We start from the raw sequence: 23,398 nt of genomic DNA on the forward strand, positions 1-23,398 counted from the left end.
ATATGTGTGAACTCCTAAAAGTTCACTAAATAATTTGGATATTGATTTTAGTATCTTGATTTAAGTCATGTACGCTCAGTTAAGTGCTTATGAAAGAAAGAGAGCACTGCAATGTTCTTTGTGTTGCATTCAAACCCATCATTTTTTCCTGTGAAGAAGAGAAAGTCTGGACTCTCTTTTCTGCATTATTTTGGTGACAGAAGAGACCACTGTGAACAAGAGAAAAATTAACTGAAGTGTATGCATGGCTTTGCATACTGAGATATTCAGTGTGCATTTTTCACCTGCCTTTTGCTGAGGGGAAAGGGTGGGGAAGAACAGTCTATGTGCTGCACTTAAATCCCACAAGACTCCATTTGTCCCTCTCCTGTCAGGTGAAATCTTTGGAAATTTAGTATCATTAAACAAAAAAACTGTTACTTGTTTTGACCTTGTTCCCTTGTCTGGAAATGAGGGCTTTTTAAAAGAATGTGTGGTCATCACCATAGGCTACGTTTAAATACTAACATCCTATCCTTCAATCTTGAATCTACTTTCCCAGTAATTTAAATTATTTATATACATGATTAGAGTTAATAAGTTTATTCAAGATTTATGAAGCAGAAATATACTCTAGGAAAGTAATACCTACTCTTTGCTGATCTTACAGTTGATGACGCTTTTTGTGTTAGATAGTATGGATCAATATGTGAGGTTAATTTTCTGGTATATGGTCTCCACACAAGCTAGAAATCTTTGCTTTCTTATTTCTCTTGAATTTACTCACATAGAATAGACCTTCTGGACAAAGTTAAGAGACAGACAAGCACAGCACAGGCCTGTGCCTTTTCAGGTCAACTGTTAAGTGGATCACTAACTCTGCAGCATATAATAGTCTTCCAGTTAGGATCACTTCTGGTTTTATGGTACATGATATAGTAAATTGTTGACTGTTTTGGTTAAAGACTTTGTAGACTGAATTCTTATTTGTATGTGTAGGAGAGTGAGAAATCTCAGCATATGCTGCTAAGAGCTGGTCCTTGCAGTGTCAGTATGTGTCATATATATGCATTCCCATATGCAGATGCATGTTCTTTAAGCCTACATGCCATGTAAATATATCTATATAGATATTAATATATTTTTTCCCCTTCATGTATGACTTTTACATTTTTAAGTGTATTTAATCATCCACAGTTTTCAATTGATTTATTCAACTGTTCTATGCACTAATCAAAAAGTATTGCTTTTTTTTTTCTTTTGTATTTCAGAATCCTACTTCATGAATAGTAAGGTCATCTTTTAAGCTCCTTTGCTTTTTATTCAAGAAATATTGAAGGCAGTGAACACTTAACATACCTATTTGGAATGTATCAACACTAAATGTGTGAGTTCAGTTGAAATTTAGAGAAGAAAGAAACTGAGCCCTTTATGGTTTGCACAATTTACCTAATGTTGGCTACTTTATTTCATCTCCCAATGCTCGATATAGTACTGATATGCAATTTTGGGGACTTCAGTGGCTGCAGGATCTCTAGAAATAGTTAAACAGAGAACTCCAGTTATAAATTACTTTCACTAGAAAAATAGAAATAAAATAGTAAAAAAAAAAAAATAGAAAGAAATAGGTTTTATTCCTTGTTAAGTTTAATTATTTTACAAAAGAGGTCAATTTTCTAGTTTTTCTGGCAAAAGTCCAGTGATTTCCCTAAATTCATAGACTTTTAAGACTAGGGACTACTGCTGTTGCCTTCTCTGACATTCTGAATAACAAGGAGAAAAACTTCACTCGGCAGCAGAAATGCACGTTTGTAGAATGAAATATCACATTAGCCTGAGTATTAAATTGCTGTAGTCTATAGTCTAACTAATGTTTAAAAACCTAATAGATGTTAATTAGATTCTTCATTCCAGAGGGATTAACTCATCACCACCATGCTAGTTAAGTAGAAGAGTAAAGCCTTGTGAGAAAAATGGCAGTTTCTCAGAGATAAGGAAAAGACTTTGATAGTTTTATAGTAGCTTTTTTTGACCGCTGATATGCTGGGCAACATTAAAATTGTTGCATGAATTTGACAGAAGAGAATCACTACAATAAATAATGCAATGAAGAGTTTTTCATTCTGGCAGATGCAGAGTAAGACAAGAAGGAACGGGGAGGAAAGCGATGCATTCCTGCAGCAGTCTCTGTTACATGATCATCTTATAGTAAAGTGTTATCTCTTTGTGGATGCGTGGGGACCAAGATGGTTATTGTTGTTATGTTGTTGTGGTACCTCTGAATTTAAAATATGTTGGTTCTGGAAAAGAAAAAGGGTAAGAATCCTATTTCTGTAACAATGGCTATTAAAGAAAAATCAGAGTTATTAATCTCTTTGGGTAAGAATCCTATTTCTGTAACAATGGCTATTAAAGAAAAATCAGAGTTATTAATCTCTTTAATTAATTAAATTAATTTCTACTTCATGATTTTTGTTCTTGGGGAGAGCATTATTAAACAGTAACAGTACGTTTTCCTGTTTTTCTCTGAGATGCCGTCAATCGAGTCTTCAGTGCTTGTGACATCAGTGTTGTCTTTTTGAGGATTAAAAATGGATAGAAAAGGGAGGATTCTGTACACGCAGGAAGAAAAATAATGTTTACGAAGAGAAATAGTGTATAATTTTTCCTCTGCTCAGAAGACTTTCTTAACGGTGACTATTCATGAATTTGTAGTCAAAGCTTTTCCTAAATGATAGCCTAATGATGGGTTTTGGGTTAGGGAGTATCAGCATGCTATTTAGGTACAGGGAAAGAACGACTTCATCCCCTTTGCCTAGGGACAACCACTATTGAATATGAACAGGGCTGACTTCATACCCTCACTTCTTAAAGCGATTTGTTTATTTTTAAATTACTTGGTAAGTGACAGCTTGTCACTTTAACAATTGCTATGGTAACGACATGCTTTCAGTTTTTGCTTGCTGTAACACCATTGTCAGGAATGTGAAAACAGTAATGAATTCCTCTGGATACAGCCAGGTTTGTTGGTTTTGTGGGTTTTTGTGTTTTTTTGTTTTTTTTTTTTAAGTCTGTCCTGGATTGTTTTTCTCCAAGGCATGACAAACTTCAGCTATAAATAAGCTACTTGAAGTCTCACAGCCCACTCTGGGTTGCTCTTGCTAATGGAATCTCATGCTATAAGCAACAGGGCAGCATGAAGAGAAAGTTTAGCTACTAACTGTGATGTCAGGAAAAAGGCAGCATTGTATTACTGCGATGCTTGGGACTTCGAATTGGAGCTAGGGTAAGGAAGAGGATGCCCATATTTGCCAAGGAGCCATGCATTAAGGACTTAAGCCATGCATTTGAGTCATCTGGGAAAGAGAAGGAGCTATTGTCCCACACAGCTGTAGCAAGACATTGCTGTGCACATGGAGCCTTCCTCACAGCGCTCACTGGGATCCTTCCAGTCCCTGCTGTTGCAACAAATCCGCAGGGTACACAACAGCAACAGGTTTAAAATTACTCTCATTTGGCACAGCTGTTAACAACTTTGGGACATCCAGCCTTTCTACAGTTTCTGTAAGCCGTTATCATCAGCTTACAAAGCAAGTGCTGCCTCTGGAGTTTGCTGGTTTTGTGATCTTTCTGCCATCATCCATACTGACTGTATTTTTGGAACAAATTCAGTGGGACGCATCGTCTCACATCCTTGGTGGCGGTTTGGCAGCAGCGTCACCAGCAGAAAGATGAATGCCTCTATGAATATAATCTTTTGAATCCTGATGTGTCAGGATTTTGTTTGTTTTGATGTCAGCTGGTTTTAGTTTAGTTCCATGTATAATATTTGCTATGCAGAGGGAATTTCCTCCTCATTATTTTGAATTTATCTTTAATTGAAGAGCGCCTTGTTGTTAGAGGTCAGGCAGAAGAGGAATTGCTGAGCTGTTGTTGATGCGTAGTTGGTTATTTTATTACAGCTTCTCTTATATGTCCATCTCGGTGGCTTCTGACTTCCTCCATAGGAGAACTTTTCTATCCCCTTGATCATTCTTGCTGACTATGAATCTTCTTTCATAATCAAGTACTATCCATGAACACATTCTACCTGAGGACACCTGCTCCATGGTAGACTTCTGATAAATTACATGATAAATCTAGGTACTTCCAGAAAGACATTTGTCTCTGTCTGAGAGTCTCTTGGTAGGTTATTGGAAGAAAATCCTTTCTATATGAATCGTCCTAACTGACACAAGAAGTGTCTGTTTCTACTTTTCTTTTTTAATTTGGGTGAGGCAGATCACTGTCTCTCTGACTGCCTTGTTCTTGTTTACCATGCTCTCAGTTCCTGCCAACCACAGATGTTATATTGCAAGTAACTTCTGAAATAAATTTTCATCTCCAGTATTGATATAAATATTGAATAGCAACAGGTCTTGAATTGATCCCTGCAGAAATCCGGTGGAAGCATCTGATTTGCTCATAGTCCCCAATTGACTCAATAAACTGGAAGCATATTCTGAATTTAATTACCCTGTGCTTTATTGTTTATATTGCTAACTTTTTAAAAATCAAAATTGCATGTGGTAGTAAGCCTCTGATGGCATCTTGCAGTACTTCTTAAAATTTTTGTATAATAAAGGAGAACTCTTTTTCGCAATTTTACTTGCATTTTTTTTGACTCTGAAATTAATTTGCACTGTCTCAGATTTATTTTGCTCACGTCAGTTTTTGTTTATACATTTGTTAAACTGTGAACAGCTGCCAAAGCACCACGGAGGTTTTTCTGCAGAATCGCTAAGAATATTTTACAGCTGGGCTAGATTTTTTTTTTCTGAAATGAATATTTTAAGTGTCGCCTTATTCTTTGGGTATTATTTCCTAATGACTGTCAGGAGAACTTTCTATTCCTTTCCATACACTTTTTGAGTTTTATTTGTTTTTCTTCTAGATGTGAGAATGTTACTTCTCCAAACCAAAGCTGTTGTAGCTTACTTGTGACATACAAATGTCAACGTGTCAGAGCCTCGCATGCCTACCCACTCACTCTTGAAGGTTTAGCTGCTTGTGTTGAAGATGCTCTAAGGCTCAGGCTCAGGCTCGAGCTTGCTGGAGGTGTGAGGCACAGGCATGCCTGCAACATAACTCTGGCAGGGACCACTGGCAAAAGCATGAGCATAAATCCCTTCCCAAGCAAGGAGAGACTCCTTTCAGCTCTTCACGCAACTTCTCTGTTTTCCCAGTGGTCTGATCCAAAGTTACGCAGGTGCACCATGGCAAACCTGCCCTTGAGCATCAGCAGCTAAGCCTCTAGGAGGGGATGGGTGTGCTCAGGGCCAGACACAGCCCTTTTATGAGCTCTAAACATTTCTAATTGGTTAAAAATAACAGCCTACATTATTACTGGCAGAATAACTGATTTCCATTTGTTCTACCGTTTGGTTCATTGCTGTTCAAGATGAGTACAGATGGTGCTAGTTCGGTTGCATAATTAGTTAATGAGAAGTTTATGGAAATATGGAATTTTTCATAGTCCGAGACTGTTTGTTTAAGTGTTAGTGATGTGGGCTTGAACTCCTAACCATATGAATGCAGATCTGCAGGTATAGTGAATATTATAGGGAAATGACATGAACTTGAATAAAAAGGTTCATGAACAAATATTGATGAACACTTGGATGAATACATGAAAGTTGCAATGAAGAAGTTTGCAAAGAGGATGCTAAAAGATAGTCAGGTGAAAGATTTTTCTTTGGAAACTGTGTTATATGACAGAAAAAAGGACATAACTCACTTTTTTACCAAGCAAATAGCATTCTTTTGCATTTCTTTTGGTAATTTAGGATAGGACATTAGCAAAAAGATTTTTTTGACATTGGTAATACTCCTCCCTGCTACTTTGGCTGAGGATTGTTTCTTTTGTTTATTTTCTCTCCATTTGCTTCTCACCGCCTCTCCATCCTTTTTTTTTAATTATTCATTCTGTTTTGTCTTCGTGTTTTTTCCTTTTACGATGATCCTCTGTTGCAGCACTCCTCTCACCAGCAATATCTCACTGTAGGGCTGTGAAGCTAATGGTACATACCTGGCCTAAGGCATCCTGTGTTCTTTAAATCTGCCAAATAGTTCATTGATGCTCTTGCCAGTGTTAAGGCACAGCTGGATGCAGAGCAAGTCTGGGGAAGACAACAGTGGGGAGGACAAGTGGGAGAGAGGGGAAAAGATGAATTGCTATGAGTCTGCATCACGACCAGCACACTGCTTTTTATATTGGGACAGGGCAACTAACTCAATTAGTGTGCGTTTTCATGAAGATGTTTAATGTGTTACTAGTGCCTCATTATTAAAATAAAAATACTGGATTTAGTAAATTCTTCAGGTTATTCCAATGACTATGTTCCTTTTGCATCTTGGCAAAATAAAAAGTTTCCTCTGCTTTTTTTTTTTTTCTACTGGACCTATTAATCTATCTATTGCATTGTGTTTGTCTCATTGCAAGTCTTCTCCTGTGTTAGAGGAAAAAGTACGTATGGTTTCTTGAAAGTTACTGGCACAAGTGAAGACTGTGCTGCCTGTTGCTAGCTGAGAATCATAAATTGTGCCTGCAACTCTGTGGAAAGCAATAAAATACATGAATGTGAATGACGCCTGTTAGGAAGGATGTATTCCAAATGTGTATTTACACAAGGATGGTGGAGGTATGAATTTGTCTTGTGACTGGTGAACTGCTGTAAAGCCAGTGACATTTCAGCAGTGAAACTTTCACTGTGTGCTGCCTTGTGTAAAGCATTGAGAAAGCTGTGTTTGCAGTATGTAAAGTGTATGTTTCTCCTAACTTGTGTCCTGTGTCAAAGTTTGTCTTCCATGTGTGGCCTTTCTAGTGAAAAGGTCATGGCAATACCTGTGGAGCGAAAGCTCATTCCACATTTACATCATCTTTTCATAATTTCAGAATATGTATGGAGCAGTTCATGCACTGCAGTAATACATACAGTAAGATTGTGATTATGCGATCCTACACTGACAACTTTTTAATATTTGCAGCACTAGAGAAAAGTGATTATTATTACTTACCATTGGACAATTTGTCACATCTGATTACTCTGTTTACAATTCTCTTGACTATACCCCTTAGCTCAAGACAATGTTTAGTATTTAAGAAAAACCCAAACAAATGAGACCACAGTCTGGTAGCATGCTAAAACTTCTGAGAAAAGGGGTCTTTGGCTTCTCTCCAGTCTTTGTGGAGTAGCAGCACAAAGATGCCAAGAAGGCAGTTGTAATCAACTGAATGGAAATTTTTTCAGAATTGGAAGGAAACTGCTAGGTGAGAAAAAGGTGGCATTATGTCCCATAGGCCTGTGCATGGCGGGTATAGCTGCAGTGCAGCTGTGTCCAGAGACTCCTAGTTCAGTGGGACTCTGGGTGTTCTACAGGCTGCTTTGCCGTAAGGGTAGATGTAGACAGGACTCCCTCTGCTGCCAGTGTAATAACGGCTCTTTGTGGCTGTCTTTTCATTCATGTGTCCATTTGCCCTTTTTTTCTAAGTAGCAGCTACTATGTGCTGTGTTCATGAGAGAGATTGTGCCCAAAGCTTGTGAATTTATTTCCACAAGTGAATACACTCACAGTAGTGTTATTTTTAACAAAGCCTTCTTTAGAGTCTTACTTGAAATTACTTCTGTTGCTGTGCTACCGCTGCTTTTACGTGTTCAAGCCTTGAACTGTCAAGGAATTATAAAGTATTTTTATCCTGTGACATTTTGAATTATTCTCTCCATAGGGGAAGCCTGTGGGAACGCCAGATGCTGGTGCCTATTTCCGTGTGCTAGCAGAGCATGAAGTAGCTGCCTTCTTTACTTCACCAACTGCAATTAGAGCAATCCGTCAGCAGGACCCTGAGGCAGCCTTGGGAAAGCAGTACTCTCTGAAAAGGTGAACTAAGGATACAGTGGAAGCAGTTTCTTACAGAAACAGGCTGAATGAACTAAGAATAGCAGAGTGTCTGGGGCTTTGCCCACCTCTGTATAGCAGATTTTTAAATGTATTCTTGACAATTTAGGTGCATATATATTTGCTTATAAATTTATATCGATAGTTTGGAGAAGATGAAAGCTCTTAAGAGCTCTTACGGAGTTAGGATTGTGCACTCAACTTTAATTTTACTTCCCTGTGATTATACTCTGTAATACAGTGCTGGATTACATGATCCTGTACTGCTTTCCCACATGACCTCTCATTTCGTTGAGTGCACAGGATCTTTAGTGTTCGTTTAATCATCAGCTAGTGAATATTTTGTTTATCTCCCCATAACTTAGTTACTGCTTATGGTTATGTGCTCCAAAGACTGAGCTATTTGCTATCTCATACTGTTTTTAAGGTGTTTATCACTATACTATCACCATGCTTCAAAATCATGACTGAGTTCATCCTCACAAATCCCCTGTGAGATGAGAGAGTGGTATTATCTGTATTTTGCAGATGAGAAGCTGAGGCACAGGGAGATTAAGGTCAAAGTCTTCTATTAGATTTGAATATCCAGTCTGAGCCACTGAACCACCACTATTTCAGAGTTCTTAGCATTATATGGTTAAAATGTGTTATTAGCGTTATATTAATAAAATGCCTCTCGCACTAACTTGCATCTGTGAGTGTTTAGTACTTCTACAGACCAAGTTTCTGTATCTTATTGCAAACATTCTACAGCTGAAAAATATGTGGGTTTGGACCACATCTAATCTTGATGTTGAATAATTTGCTCAGCATCAAGCAAGGCCTATTTGTGTCAGACTGTATAGGCAGTGTTCAGTCATAAGAACTTCTTTTATCACACTTGTCCAAAGAGAAGGGGAAGATGCAAAGCCATGTATCTTCATTAGTCCTCCATGTTCTTAATTGCTCAGGAAAGTTTTCTTTGTCAGTAAGCTGGATTTATTCCTGAGGTATTCATTACAAGTTCATCATTACTTTCTTCCATCTGTTTTGAGTGCTATCATCAATCCTTACCTCTCCTTGAAATATGAAACAAGCTCATTTGAGACCCTAATGCACTATTCTGTGATGTTTATTGACAGAAAAGTGATCCAGATGCTAGAAAATTTAATCACTGTTCCTCAGCATTTTTTAAACAATGACTAAAATGACTTAGTCTGTCTTTAGGGTATTCATTTAATGGAAAATCTGCTAAACTGGTCTGTAAGTTGTCATATTTTCTGGCCAAATGAGAATTCCAGATGAGAGTCTCCTTGCTGATATCAGTTGCCCCAGATGTAAAGAGGTGTTTCATCATTCCTATTCAGTGCATAGTTAATGAGCGTCTCCATTTGTCTGCAGATTTAGTTGTCTCATAATTCGCTCAGCCTTGAGCCATGTCATTCCCTGGTACGTGACTTCTTTTTACTAAACCCTCTGGTGCAGCATTTAATATCTAGTAAGTGCAGTTGTTAAGAAATGGAGTCCAACTGGTGATTAAAATTTTAATTCTAGGAAAATCCTTGCTTTTGGGTGTTACTTGGATAGACTTTTCCATCCAAGGTCAAGTGAATTCTGTCTGTTTCAGTTTGAAATCAGTCTTACCTTTAGTTCATTTACTTGACTTACGATACTTTCTTCTGTTATATGGTGCACAATCTTTGAAATGAGATGTCTTTCTGCTACTTGGGCTAAGATGTATCCTTACACTAGAGACTCCAAAACACATGTCCATGAATACAGTCCTGAAAGAGGTTTCCACCATGGTACATTTCATTCCTGAAAAATTCTTTTAAAAAAAATTATAAAGGTCAATGTCACTTTTTAAAAATCCTGTTAAAAAAAGACAATTACTGATAAGATACAGAGTTGGTAAGCAATGCCAGCTTCCTATATACAAGGGAGTACTTGATTTACAGGAGTAAATCAAATTATAAACAGACTTGTGTTCTTTTGAAATGGTGAAAGTTAAATAAATTTCTGCCAAGAACTGATGTTTCTGGTATCGCTGACCTCTGCACAAAACTATATGTGAGGTTTCCAAAGGTTGTAGTGTCTGTGCTTCAAATTTGTTGTTGCCTGTTGGAGTGATATCTTGAAATTTGTTTGTCTTTGACACGAAATGTCACCTATGTCTTAAACATGGCTCATGCTTAACAAGAAAAGATGTTTAATTTATAATACTGCAGGATGAAAGCCCTGCTCAACTACGTATTGCTAAACGATCTAAAGATGCCACTTTTGATAACGCACAGTGCTGCTAAGCTTGCTGTCTTATCATATTGCTTCCTGTTGTGTTTGAAAAACAAGTACATCCAAACTCTATGACTCTCATGTACCTGAGCATATCCTATTCACCTTTTGAAGTCTGTTCTCATCTTCATGAGGTAACTTCAGAACACCAAGCCATTAACTCCGTATTTGGAATCACACTTCATGCTTTAATTGACTTAATTGTTATGAACTGGACAGGTCTGATTTCCCAATGATTGACAACTGACAGTTTTGCATGAAATGGGGCAACAACTCAGCAGATTAGATTAACATACAAGTAATAATTTGCAGTTTGTGTCCCATAGCCTACTTGGCTTTCTTGGCTTTAGGTCAGTTGTGAATTTTCTGCTGTTTTATATCAAGAGAATCTAGACATTCTTGCTTGTTTATCTAATACCAAATATTAATGTACTTACTTTAGAAAGAAATATGAGACTGCATAAAAACTGTGCAGAAATAATGAATATAAAGTAGATTAGGAACTCCTATTTTCCGTCTCATAACACAGGAAGAAGAGGATATGAAATTAGAAGTAGCAAATTCAAAACCGTTAGAACTAAATACCTTCTCGTGATTGATGTCTCACACATGCTGCTAGAGGATATGTGATTAAGACCCAGAATTTAGCATACTGAGGTACATTATGCAATTTTGTCTGCGACCCCCTACTTTGTGCTGCTGTACATCATGTACGGCCATTCTTGCTGAAGTCCTGAGCTGTGTTCATGAAGAGCCTTCATGAAGCTCTCCTTTACCCACGCTGTGAGAAGGAGCTGAGCTGCAGTTGTGTTCTGTGTCTCTTTGACTCTGTCTCCAAAACCTCCAGTGCTTAGATCCTCATGACCAAGGTAAAAATCTATTCAGGGAGGAGAACAAGAAAACACATCAATTAAGAAAAATTAGAAGACCTGAAAATATTTATTTATTTATTTATTTAACATGTTTAGGTGTCTGCAATCTCCAGGTACTCCAAGAATTAGTAATAGTTCTTTATTTACGGTTTATGTTAAGAAATGCAAATGAAACTTCCTTGCTGTCTTTTCAGGGAAAAAAGCTTATTTAACATAATGCAGATAGAGTTTTCCTTTGCCAGGAAAAAATTATGTATGCATTCCAGAACTGAAACCACTTATGTGATCTTTTAATCTGGAAAAGTGCAGCTCAGCTCAGATTATTACCCATGTGAACACTTCTGCTTTTGAGAAATAGTATGGAGATGTGGTTTCTTCTGTGCTTGGAGTGACACCAAAATGTACATGCTGCATTGAACAATTTGGATTACGTCAGGGCCATTGAGGATCTTGATTTGTCTCCTGTATTAGGTGGTAATTCAAGTCCACTCTGCTGGGCTCTTGAATAAGGCCTAAAAGCTTGATTGCACTGAATTTGATGTTAGGAATATAGGTTTTCAGAACTGCTTAGGACATATTTATTTAACAGATCTTTCTTCCCGTTAACTGCATTGCAGTGATAGATGATTGCAATTACAGGTGCATTGACATGCTTTAAAGTTTTAAGTGGACTGTTAAAGTATTGTTCAGTGGGACTTTTTATAACCATTGCAATCTCTCTCTTGCTATACTGTTTGATAGGAGACAATAATTCCATAGTTCTTACGCTTTGTTAGGCTTGTGGCACTTTGCTCTGGTGTTCTTTTTGATAGTTTTGTGCTGTAAATTTGCCAAGGAACTAATCCCTCTCCTTCTTGCAACATAAGGTTGCTCTTGAGCCTGCGGATTATTAAATCTGATTATTAAAGCTGGCAATTCAGAAGAGAGGAATTCTGCTTTTGGCTCAGGGCATGAGATGATGTCTTAACTTTTTTGTAAAGTCTTTTAAGTTCTTGATGTTTTGATAGCTTTATTTTTAAAACAAGGACACTTAACAGAATTTTTCAGCAGTTTATGTAATTAATAAATTAGATTTTTACATCACAGCTGAAATGTTGTGTTTAACATGCCTAAATACCGAACATTCTGTATACTGTAAATATTGCAGTGCTTAACAGGAGTGCCCTGCATACAAATACGAGTCTTAAAAAACTTTTCATAAAACACATATTTGTGGTTTTTACATTATTTTGTTCTCTTCTATCGTAAACTTTTTTCTGTGTTACAACTTCCAGTTAGCTATTAACTGTAATTATCAGCAATGGCTTGTGCTTTATAATAAAAGCGTTCAGGTGCAAGATGCTGATTTGAGTCACACTCATTATGATCATTATCTTCTAATGTGGAAGATGTACTCAGAAAGCAGTATACCAAAATGATGTTGTATATTTATGAGGACAGAAAACTATGCTTATTTAATGTGAAAGCTGCTTGTACATTTGACCACTGGCCTTCTGTTCCAAGAAAGAAGCCACTCCAAGCCATCTTGGGGTGTCAGAAAGGAGAGTTGGCCAAAACACTGTTCTGACATGAAGAAAGCTGAACTCTCTCATCTGCGTGTTCAAATTCAGCACAGTAACATTTTTAAAGATCTTCTGACTTTTGTAAGTTTGTAACCAGATGTGCGCTACGTTGACTTTCATATATGGAAGTTATTATTATGGTTACATGTACTTAGTTCACATCTAAGACCATCCTCAGGTTATATTTAGTTGGTGCAGGGGTCCCTACCTTGGTGATTAGAGTTCCCAATGTCTTTTGCTTCTGGAAGTTTATTTTCCTGTGTTCTAACTAGAGATGTGTAAATGGATCTAAAAGACAATAAACTCATCTGAATTTTTATGTTTAGGCCAAGCGTCACTGTGAAAAAAAACTCTATTCAGTTTTAAGGCACATGGCTTATTGCGTGTGTTTCATGCACTCATGATGTTTCATCTCATGTTTTACTTACGTTGTCTCCAGATGTAGCTTTAATCTGTATGTTCTCCTGCCTTGCATCTATACAGCAAGTAGGTCGCTAGTCCTTACACTGAGAGGTTGCCTTTTGTGCTCACGGGACGTGTCTGTCCTCTGGAGAGGAATGAAGTGTGAATATTCAGAATATGCTTTTTGCTTTGAGCAGCCTTGTTATGGGATGTCTGTGGTCTTTAGATGAGAGGTCAATCTCTAAGTTCCTTCTTAGAGATATTGCCAGTCCTGTGGTCAGACAGGATGACCTGTGCATTTATTTCCCTTTCTCATTTCTGACACCATTGAGTTACTTGCTGATTTTTCTTGCAATTTCCTAAATTCCTGGATTTCATGTACATGGAAAGATGAATCTTGTAGTTTTCTTTCTAGATTACATGTCTCTGAATTGAAATTTGTTTCATGCCCACCAGATCTAAGAATTCTCTCTTTATGGCCACAGGTCTACAGGTTTTACAAAATCAATGCATTTTGTGTCCGTTGCTGAAGGACACGAGTCAAGTCCTTTGTTCAGCAGTTGAATGCATAATGGACTGTGTGAAGACTTGAAGTGAAACAAAATGTCACTGACATTGATCTGGCTGTGGTAAAGCATGCTGCAATCCTAACAAAGGGACACTTTGGATAAGTGTTTTTAATCCCAGCGTCTGATGTTGGGCCACATGAAACTCCATTCGTATCCTGATTAGGCATTTGATCCTCTCAGAAGCCTTGAGGATTGATGCAGTACTTGGCAGAGTGTCTCTGCAGTTTCTCTTGGCTTGACAGGCTGTTTGTGAAATGTTTAGTCCTTTGTACTGTGAGTATACCTGTACTCTTTCACTCAAAGACAGGTTACTTGCTAGTAAACAGAATTCTTCTGATTTGTTTGCCTCTTATCTCTTTGAGGTTTTAAATTGCATCTTTGAGTAAAATGAAAGTGCTGTGTTTGTTGATCATATGCTGAGTAAGGAGGATTTGGGAGAGGGAAGGCATGAGCCCGCCCTGTGTGGATACTATAGAAGGGAAGCAAATTCTTTGGTCTGTAGCAATAGGGCATGTGCGTGGCAGCTCTGCATTCAGAATTCACATTATTCCTTGCGGCAGGATTGCACCTGGTTGTTACAAACAGGCATTGGTGTGGCTGAAGTGTTTCAGATTGCCACACAAGCCTTCTGGGGAAGGAGTTGCAGTTTTCTATTGTGATTTATATGTAAAATGAAACTAGAAATGATATGTCTTAAATTCCCCTGCTTTCCTTCTTCTGAGATGCAGGAACATTCCTTTCAAGTTATAATGCAATAACTGAATAGCTGTGTCTGTTGCTATTTTTTTAAAGAGTAACTTATCCAAGTCTCTATACTGTAGTTTAGTCATGCTCTAGGGCCTTGGATTTTGTTTCATTTTGATTTTCTTTTTTTTTTTTTTTTAATAGATGTAAAAAATAAACCTTACTCTTTTGAGTCTCTTAAAGGTAAATTACAGTTTAAAATTGCGTCTTTTTCTTTGTGGACTGTAGAAGAAGCCTAGAGAACTAGTTCAACATAGACGTGTTTTTGGGATAATAAGAGCCAATTAAGATAAATACCATGCATTGCTGTCAATAGAAACCATGTTGTCACAACACAGACTATAAATCTAGACATGTACTAATGACAAAGTATTGAATATAAATCAGCAGTTCATCAGTACATAATGAACCTAAATTAAATGTTCTGTGTTTCTACCTGAAGAGTATTGCTTCTTTCTTTGTTGGAGGTGTGAGGGCAAGATCATAAATGATTCTTCTCTTTAGTATCTTGTTAGGTGACAGTGTCTCGCCAGTGTCATGAGTATTCGTGACTTTAGAATGGGATGGAATGGAATGGAGTATTTCAGTTGGAAGGCACCTGCAACAGTCATCTAGTCCAACTGCTGGACCAATTCAGAGCTGACTGAAAGTTAAAGCATGTTATTAAGAGTATCGTCCAAATGCCTTTTAAATGCTGACAGGCTTGGGGCATTGACCACCTCTCTCAGAAGCCTGTTCCAGTGTTTGACCACCCTCTCAGCAAAGAATTGTTTCCTAATGTCCAGTCTAAACCTCCCCTGGCACAGTTTTAAACCATTCCCACGTGTCCTGTCACTGGATACCAGGGAGAAGAGCTCAGCACCTCCCTCTCCACTTCTCCCCAGGAAGCTGTAGAGAGCCATGAAGTCATCCCTCAGCCTCCTTTTCTGCAAACTAGACAAACTCAGAGTCCTTAGCTGCTCCTCATAGGACATGCCTTCCAGCCCTTTTACCAGCTTTGTTGTCCTCCTCTGGACACATTCAGGTACCTGAACAGCCCTCTTAAATTGTGGGGCCCAAAACTGCACACAGTAGTCAAGGTGAGGCCGCACCATATGCAATTTATCAGTTTTTTTTAAATTGCTTGTTAGGAAATAAATGCAAAAACTCTACTATGACGTGAATAAAGTTACTGAGGAATTGTTAGAAATATCAAAACCTTAGCAGCATGCAGTAAAGTATGGTAATGTCTAGCTTCTGGGTACTGATAGTCATTTTTAAGAAAGCTACTATTGACACAGAGGACCTTATCATTCTAAACAGAGTGTAAAGTGGATTTGTAATGCTTAATGAAGGATGATAAAGTGTGACTAAACATTCGATAAAAGATTCTGAAGTTAGAGACTGTGTGTGGGTTTAATACTCAGTTATATAGCACTACCTAATTTAGTGGCACAAGCATGCAGATCACATCTGTCAGGACTGCCAGGCATTGCATCTCTCCTCTGCCAGAGCTGGATGCAGAACGTCCAGCAAAACGCACTGAAGTCAGGTACTGCGATGAAGGACCTGAGGCTGCTGAATGTTGTTCTGGTTGGCATTATCTAGTAGGGTTACTTTATTTTTTTTATTTATGCATATATAGCCTGCCTCTCAGGAGGAAAATGGCTTTATGTCCCATTGTTTCCCCCCAAACTCGTTTTCAAAGGCCTATAAAAGATGACTCAACAGTTCAAAAGAAACTAAAATCTGTTTAAATGGAATATTATTAACAACTTAAAACTAATAATTTGCTACAGGTATTTCCTTTTAGTTCTGTTTATTTCTTTACTAATTCTTCTGATATCTCTTTCTGACTCTTTTTTAGTATTTCATTCTTATGTTTTGCCTAAAGAATATCTACCTAGTTCCTGTATACAGAGCATTTATCTATTTTTTTACTTTCATTGACAGTTGCTTGCCTCTGGTCTCCCAAGGTCTTTGCATTCAGAAAATAGATCTTCTTTTACATGATGTATTAAGTAGCATAAATTAATATTGCTAAGATTCTAATTGTTACTTAGTAAGAAGGAGCATACAAAGAGTAAGAGTCCTTGCTCCCCTTTTCTCTTTATCTGGGACACCATCCAGAGATATTTATTGAATTTGTTCTCATGTTTTCCTTTGCCTGTCCAGATCAAGATATATACTTTTTTATTTTTATTTAAAGGTTCAGAACATTATTCGTAGCTGGTGAGCACTGTGATGTGGACACGCTAGAATGGTCAAAGAAAATCTTCAAGGTACCTGTACTGGACCACTGGTGGCAAACTGGTGAGTGTTTTAAAATATTGTTTGTAAAATACAGTCAGGAGATATTTTTAGACTTCTTTCCTGAGTCTGCAGGTACAACTGGTTTCTCTTTCCATTAACCTTAGGCAGGACCAAGAATGAAAATAAAAATTCAAGAAGGAAGAATGTTTTTTGGAAGTGGTCTGAAAGGTGACTTCAGAATTTATTTAAAACACAACATTTTTAAAAGCTCTATAGAAAAAAAAAGCTATTTTCTGATGCCTGTGTTGTGAGAAAAACAACAAAAAAGTTTGCATCAGTATTTTTTCCAGGTGTATCTTTATATTGTCTGCATGTGTGACTAATCTGTGACAGAAAATTTGGTATTTTGAGAAGCTTTCAGGTTTAAGTTAAGTTTTTTTCACATATATTTATTTATTTTGTGTAGCTAAAACCAATCAATCTGTGGCACAGAGTAGACTCCTTGATCTTTAGTATGATTCTGTATGGATGTCATCCAACTTCTATGGATTATTTTGGAATGTCTCCCATTTATTTCACTAGAGGAGGATTAGATACTTAGACTGCAATGGAGGAATCAGAGTTACAATTTGTAATGTGTAACTCTGTCAAAAATCCTAGCTGGATTCTGGATTAAGGCTTGATCAAATGTATCTCTTTATAACTATGGATTAATAAATTTTTTAATTTCACTAGTACAAGATCAGATTTAAATTTTGCTTCTTACACACATTATTGCTGTTTAAGCTAAGAAAGTGTATTACGAAAGTTCTGTCCTTTCCTCCCTCCTTCTCTCCCTTCCAGGAATACTACTTTTATTTTCTGTGTGTCATTGTTTTGAGATGCAAATTTTCTCTGGTGTCACTTTATATGGAGAAAAACATTTTGATTCCCCCGTAATGGGTTAGATAGCAGAAATATAAGATTAGAATAAAAAGTGGAAAACTCCTTAGTTCCTCTATAATATATGTTATGTAATCAAATCAGTTGAGGTTTAAAATGCATCATTTTTATTAAAAAGCCTTACAATCTTAGATAAATACTGAGAAAGTACTGAAAGATAATAGTGCTGGTTTTTATTTAATCTTGATTTGATCTGCTAATCAATTGATAAATATGAGGAATAAGACTTAATGTTTTGCTCACTTCTCTATGATCCTAATGTCTGTAGGCAAGTACAGGCCTCAGTGATGCAGAATGAGCAATTAACTGAAAAAGATTAAAAGATCAAATGGTATATTTGACTGCCTATTGAACTAGCAGTAAGCCATCTTACTGCATGTAATTTTGCATGTGTTTTAGTCTGTCTGTGTGCACACACAAACTCATCTATATATAATTGCCTATAGCTTTGACCTATATTTAGTGCAAAAGTTTAATGTTACTGTATTCATTCAGATGTATCTCAGGTAACAGTGAGAGAGCTTAAACAAGCATGTGGACATAATTGTACTCATAGTGTGTAGAGGTGAGATTGTGTTTGAGAGACTTTTCAAAGAAGACAACAAGCCCAGCTCAGAGTATAGTATATTTCTTGATTTTTGTATTCACGACGTGCTCTTAAATTAAATTGTAGCACAATTTAATGAGCTAAGGCCATTTCAAATACAGTGTTTGAGAGCCTTTAATAATTTGATTAGAATGAAGACCCATTTTTATTTCCAAGCGATTTCTGTAGAAATGCATGCTATTGAATGTTAGTAAGGCATTCAGTCTGAAGGAAAAAATTTACGATGTCAGAGTTCCTATCACAGAAGTGGATTTCAAAGGAGAAGGAGAAAGAAGAAAGGAAGAATCACAGAATCACTGGGGTTGATGAGGATCTGTTGAGGTCATCTAGTTCAACCCCCCTGCTCAAGCAGAGTCATCTAGAGAGTGTTGCCCAGGAGTCTGTCCAGTTTTGAATATCTCTATGGATGGGGATTCCACAACCTTTCTGGGCAGCCTGTGCCAGTGTTTGACCGCCCTTGCAGTAAAAACATTTTTTCGTGTGATCAGCTGGCATTTGAGAATTTGTTTTTGTTTGTGCCTATTGCCTTTTGTCCTGTCAGTGGGCACCTCTGAGAAATCTATCTGCCTCTTCTTCATTTCCTCCCATCCAGTATTTATACACATTGATAAGATCTCCTCTTAGCCTTCTCCAGACTGACAAGTCCTTGCTCTCTCAGCCTCTCTCCATATAAAAGATGTGCCTTTTCCTAGCTGTTCACTGGATTCTCTGCAGTAGCTCCATCTCTTGTACTGGAGAACCCAGAACTGGCCCCTCCAGACCTGGCCCCGCTAGTGCTGAGTAGAGAGGAAGGATCATCTTCCTCCCCCTGCTGACAACATTCTTCCTTTTGCAGCCCAGGCAGTTGGCTGCCTTTGCTGCGAGGATGCATTGCTGCCTCATGGTTATCTTGCTGTCCACCAGGATCCGAAGGTCATTCTCTGCAGATCTTTCTCTTTCCAGCTGGCTGCTCCCCAGTGTGCAGTGGTATTTGAGGTTATTCCTCCCCAGGTGCCGGACTTTGCACTTCCCTTTGTTGAACTTCATGAAGTTCTTGTTGACCTATTTCTCCAGCCTTTCGATATGCCTCTGAATAGCACCATACTCATATCAACCGCTCCTTCTAGTTTTACATCATCTACAAACTTCCTGAGGGCACACTGTTTTCCATTGTCCGGGTAATTAATGAAGAAATCGAATAGTACTGACCTCACTATCAGCCCCTAGGGTAGTGATTTGCCTCCAATGGGACTTTGTGCCACTGGTCACAACCCTCTGGGCCTGTCTGTTCAGACAGTTCTCAATCTACCTCGCTGTCTTCTTATCTAACCCATACTTTGTCAGCTTCTCTGTTTGAATATTATAGGAGGCAGTGTGAAAAGCTTTTCTAAGGTGGAAGTAAACAACATCCACTGCTCTCCCCTCATCCACAAAGCTAGTCATCTCATTGTAGAACGCAATCAGGTTGATTAAGCATGATTTCCCTTTGATAAATCCATGCTGGCTACTCTTGATCACCTTCTTGTCCTTTGTGTGTTTGGAAATGCTCTCTAGCAGTAATTGCTTCATCACCTTCCCAGGGACTGAGGTGAGACTCAGCAGCATGTAGTTTCCTCCATGTTCCATCTTGCCTTTCTTCAAAAGAGGACTGACATTTGCTCTCTTCCAGTCTTCAAGAACTTCTCCCATTCACCATGACCCTTGTAAGGTAATTGAGAGTGGCATTCCAATGACATCAGCCAGCTCCCTCAGCACTCATGAGTACAACTCATGAGGCCCCACGAACTTATGTGTGTCCAGTTTAAGTGCTCCCTGACCTGGTCCTTTTCGACCAAGTGTAAGTCTTCCTTGCTCCAGACTCCTGGTCTCAGGGGTCTGGGAATCCTGAAAGTCAATCTTACCGGTTAAGACTGAGGTGAAGAAGACATTCAGTACCTCAGCCTTTCTGTGACCTTTGCCAGCAAATTTCCTATCCTGTTCAGCAGCGGACTCATGTTTTCTGTACTCTTTGTTTTGCTGTTTATGTACTTGTAGAATCCTTTCTTGTTGCCCTTCATGTCCGTTGCTGGATTTCACTTCAGGTGAGCCTTGGCTTTCCATCCTTGCACAACTGGATGGCATCTTTATACCCCTTCTAGGTCATCTGCCACTACTTCCACCTCTTGTACACTTGTACACTTACTTTTTATGTCTGAGTTCAGTCAGGAGCTCCTTGCTCATCCATTCAGTCCTCTAGCTTTTGATTTCCTATTTATCAGGATGGGATTCTCTTGAGCTTGGAGGAAGTGATCCTTGAATATCAACCAGCTCCCCTGTAACCTTCTTCTCTTTGTATCCTGTAGGATTCTTCTAAGCAGATCTCTGAAGAGATTGGAGTCTGCTGTCCTGAAAGCCAGGGCTGTGGTCTTGCTTTTGCCTTGTGCCCCCTTTTCAGAATCCTTAACTCTGTCTCATGTCCACTGCAGCTAAGGCTGCTCCTGACCATTTCTCCCTTGTTTTTAAGTATGAGGTCCAGCAGAGCATGTTTCCTTATTGGCTCCTTGATTACCTTTGTCAGGAAGTTGCCATCAATGCACTGCACAAATCTGGATTGCTTGTACTCTGCTGTGTTGTCCTTCCAGAAGATATCAGAGTGGTTAAAGTCTCCCATCAGCACAAGGGCGTGTGAATGTGAGACTTCTTCCATTTGTTCGAAGAAGGCTCATCCTGATCAGAAGGTTTCCAGCAGCTTTCCGATTACAACAGCATGAATGTTGCTGTGCCTGCTGGTCTTCACCCGTATGTTCTCAACTGGCTTCTGACCTGACCTCCGACAAGGCAGAGCTCCTCGAATATAAAGTGCAACACCCCCTCCTTGCCTCCCAGGCAGAGGGAAAAGTGCTTCATAGAATGCAAGCTAATAAACTAGATTTGTGTAACTTTTAAAATAGGGAATGGTCAGGTCTGGTAAGTGAGATGAAATAGAAATGCTTCTCTCCACACTGTCCTGTGTTCCTGAACTTTCCTTGAGATTAACATGCTCAAATGCTCAGGAGGAAGAAGTGGGTCCTCCTTCTTCTGAAAGGCTTCATTTGTCCTGGTGTGCAGCAGATGAAAGCAGCCTTCCCTTCTGCTCTTCAGTCACCTCTTTTTTTTTTAGCAGAATACGAAATGTATCCTGTTAACTGTGAAAAAACAAGCAGTTATGTCACATTCAGCTATGTCTGTCACCTGGTAAAATAGAAAGTGGATTTCCATGCTGGAAAAGCCTTTTCGATCCAGTAGTACTGGATGTCAGTACATTAGATTAAAGCTGTAAGGTGCTGAATGTGAAATGTTTTACAGAGTAGATAACTGGCTGTTTCAATTCATATTAGATATATTAAAGGTTAGTAACTGATGACAGAATAGAGGACCCAAAAATTCAGAAATAACAATTTTCTGAACTATCTCTAAAATAAAAAAATCACAACCAAAAGCACAGAATAAGAAACCCTGATCACTTCTAGCAGGACGAGGTCAAGACAATTAGCTATTTTATGTAGAGCTAATAAGTTTTTAAAATGGATTTTTTTAATAACAAAATTCAAAATAACAAAACTATTAAGTTTTATTAATTACCTTTTTTGTAATTAAATTATAGCTGAAGTTATAAATTGCTGTTTTCTTATGCCCGAGATTGAAAGCTTCTGACTTTTTCTAAGTGGGAAAATGGTTTTGACCTTTGATAATCTAGCAAATTGTTACTCATTCCCCAATTTGATATTTGTCTGCGTTCTTCCAAAGGAAGAGCATTGCAAAACTGTGAGAAATGTTGGCATCTTAATTTTATCTGAATGCTGTAGATCTTACTTATGCAGTCTTAGTCTTAGTCATTGGTTCTTTCAACTGAGGCTAAAGCAGAAGATGGAGGAGGAGGGCAATCCAGTATCTGGGTAATTAGTGTTTCTTGTATGATGGTGTAATTTCTACTCCCTTGTTTATGACTGTGAAAAGGAGGGAAGAGATCAGCTTTGTACAGACGAGAAGTGACTGAGTCATTATTTGGAGATGGAAATGAGTGTGAGTGAAGTGAAACAAAAGGCTGACAAATGTGTTCTAAGATGGGAGCGTAAACCACTTGCTTCTTCAGGTTTATTAAGTATCTTAAAAACTCTTGGTTCCTCTGCCATGTTTTGAAACTAGAAATAAATGAGTATAGACAAAGAAATGTAGATAGAGTTTTCTTTCATTTTGTCTTTGGAGGATTTATGGAGTATATGAAATCACTGTGAGTTGAAACAGTACTTTGAAACAGAAGAAAGCTTTCATTAGCAACCTTCAAAGCAGCTCCACCTGGAAAGCCTGACAGATTAAAACTTTGATTTGTTTCAACGTGCCTTCATCAATAATGCGTATTTTAAATGTCTGTATTTGTGTTACAAGTATAGTAAGCACATCTTACAAGCTGTGAAATGTATGTCACAGGATCAATGAGTGGCAAGTAGGATTTGAGGCAGTAAGGACTGATAAGCAGTTGCTGTTTTCTTTGGAGACGTGGAAATGGATGAAAGAACAGTACTTTCAGATCCTGTGCTCACCTGTACCTGGAGAGAGGATAATCTTGTTTTGGATTTGTGCAGGTGTTTTTTGCTTATTTTTACAAAATGTTACTTAGCATTTAAATAGCAATTTTTATCTTCAAAGTAATTGTGCAAACACAAGCAAATTAATTCTTTTAACAGCCCTGTGAAGTAAGTAAAGTTATTCCACTCTTGCAGACATTAAGTTGAGAAAGACAAGTATCTTGCCCCAAGCTATTCAGAAAGCCATTGCAAATTCAGTTTAGAAAATAGAGCTTTTCTTGCTCAGAGATAAATTTTCTTGTCATGTTTACATATTTTTTGTGATATTGTCTCCAAAAGGGAACAGGAATGAACATTTTGGACCTTGTTCCATCTCAGTGTAGTTATGTTTTAAGGAAATGATACAGTAGCTCTGTTGTAGTATTCTGGGTAAGTACATTGCAGGGTACCTTGCCACATCTATTTGAAATAGCCTAAACAGTGTTTGGGTGTAGCTGCTGTGTCACGTCCTTGGAAGAGGCCTCAATACATGAAGAAATGTGAGTTTGGGTTACCTAGCTTTTGGAGCTAGCTTTGAATTCTAGGAGAGGAAAAAAATTAACAGCCATGAGGATGTGATGAGCCGTGAAAGCACGAAGACTCTGAAAGCTTGTGTTAAACATCCTCAACTGCTTTCATGTTAGCTATTTAATATTTTGTAGCAAAAAGAAGTAAAATGAAACTCTACCGTGTATTTTTTGGCATTTAAAAAAAAAAAGTT

At 38.1% G+C, this 23,398-nt stretch overlaps 1 protein-coding gene across 1 annotated transcript in view; it reads left to right on the plus strand.

Annotated features, from left to right (window-relative positions):
- The window catches only part of ACSS3 (acyl-CoA synthetase short chain family member 3), a 93,146-nt gene that overhangs the window by 32,235 nt on the left and 37,513 nt on the right, over nt 1-23,398 (plus strand). Inside the window, exons 8-9 of the mRNA XM_086610363.1 lie at nt 7,745-7,896; nt 16,523-16,626. Of these exons, the coding sequence (XP_086466489.1) occupies nt 7,745-7,896; nt 16,523-16,626 (256 nt within the window). The remainder of the gene's footprint in view (nt 1-7,744; nt 7,897-16,522; nt 16,627-23,398) is intronic.

This window comes from Tauraco erythrolophus, chromosome 4 (assembly GCF_009769465.1).
Source record: "Tauraco erythrolophus isolate bTauEry1 chromosome 4, bTauEry1.pri, whole genome shotgun sequence".
NCBI lineage: Eukaryota > Metazoa > Chordata > Aves > Musophagiformes > Musophagidae > Tauraco > Tauraco erythrolophus.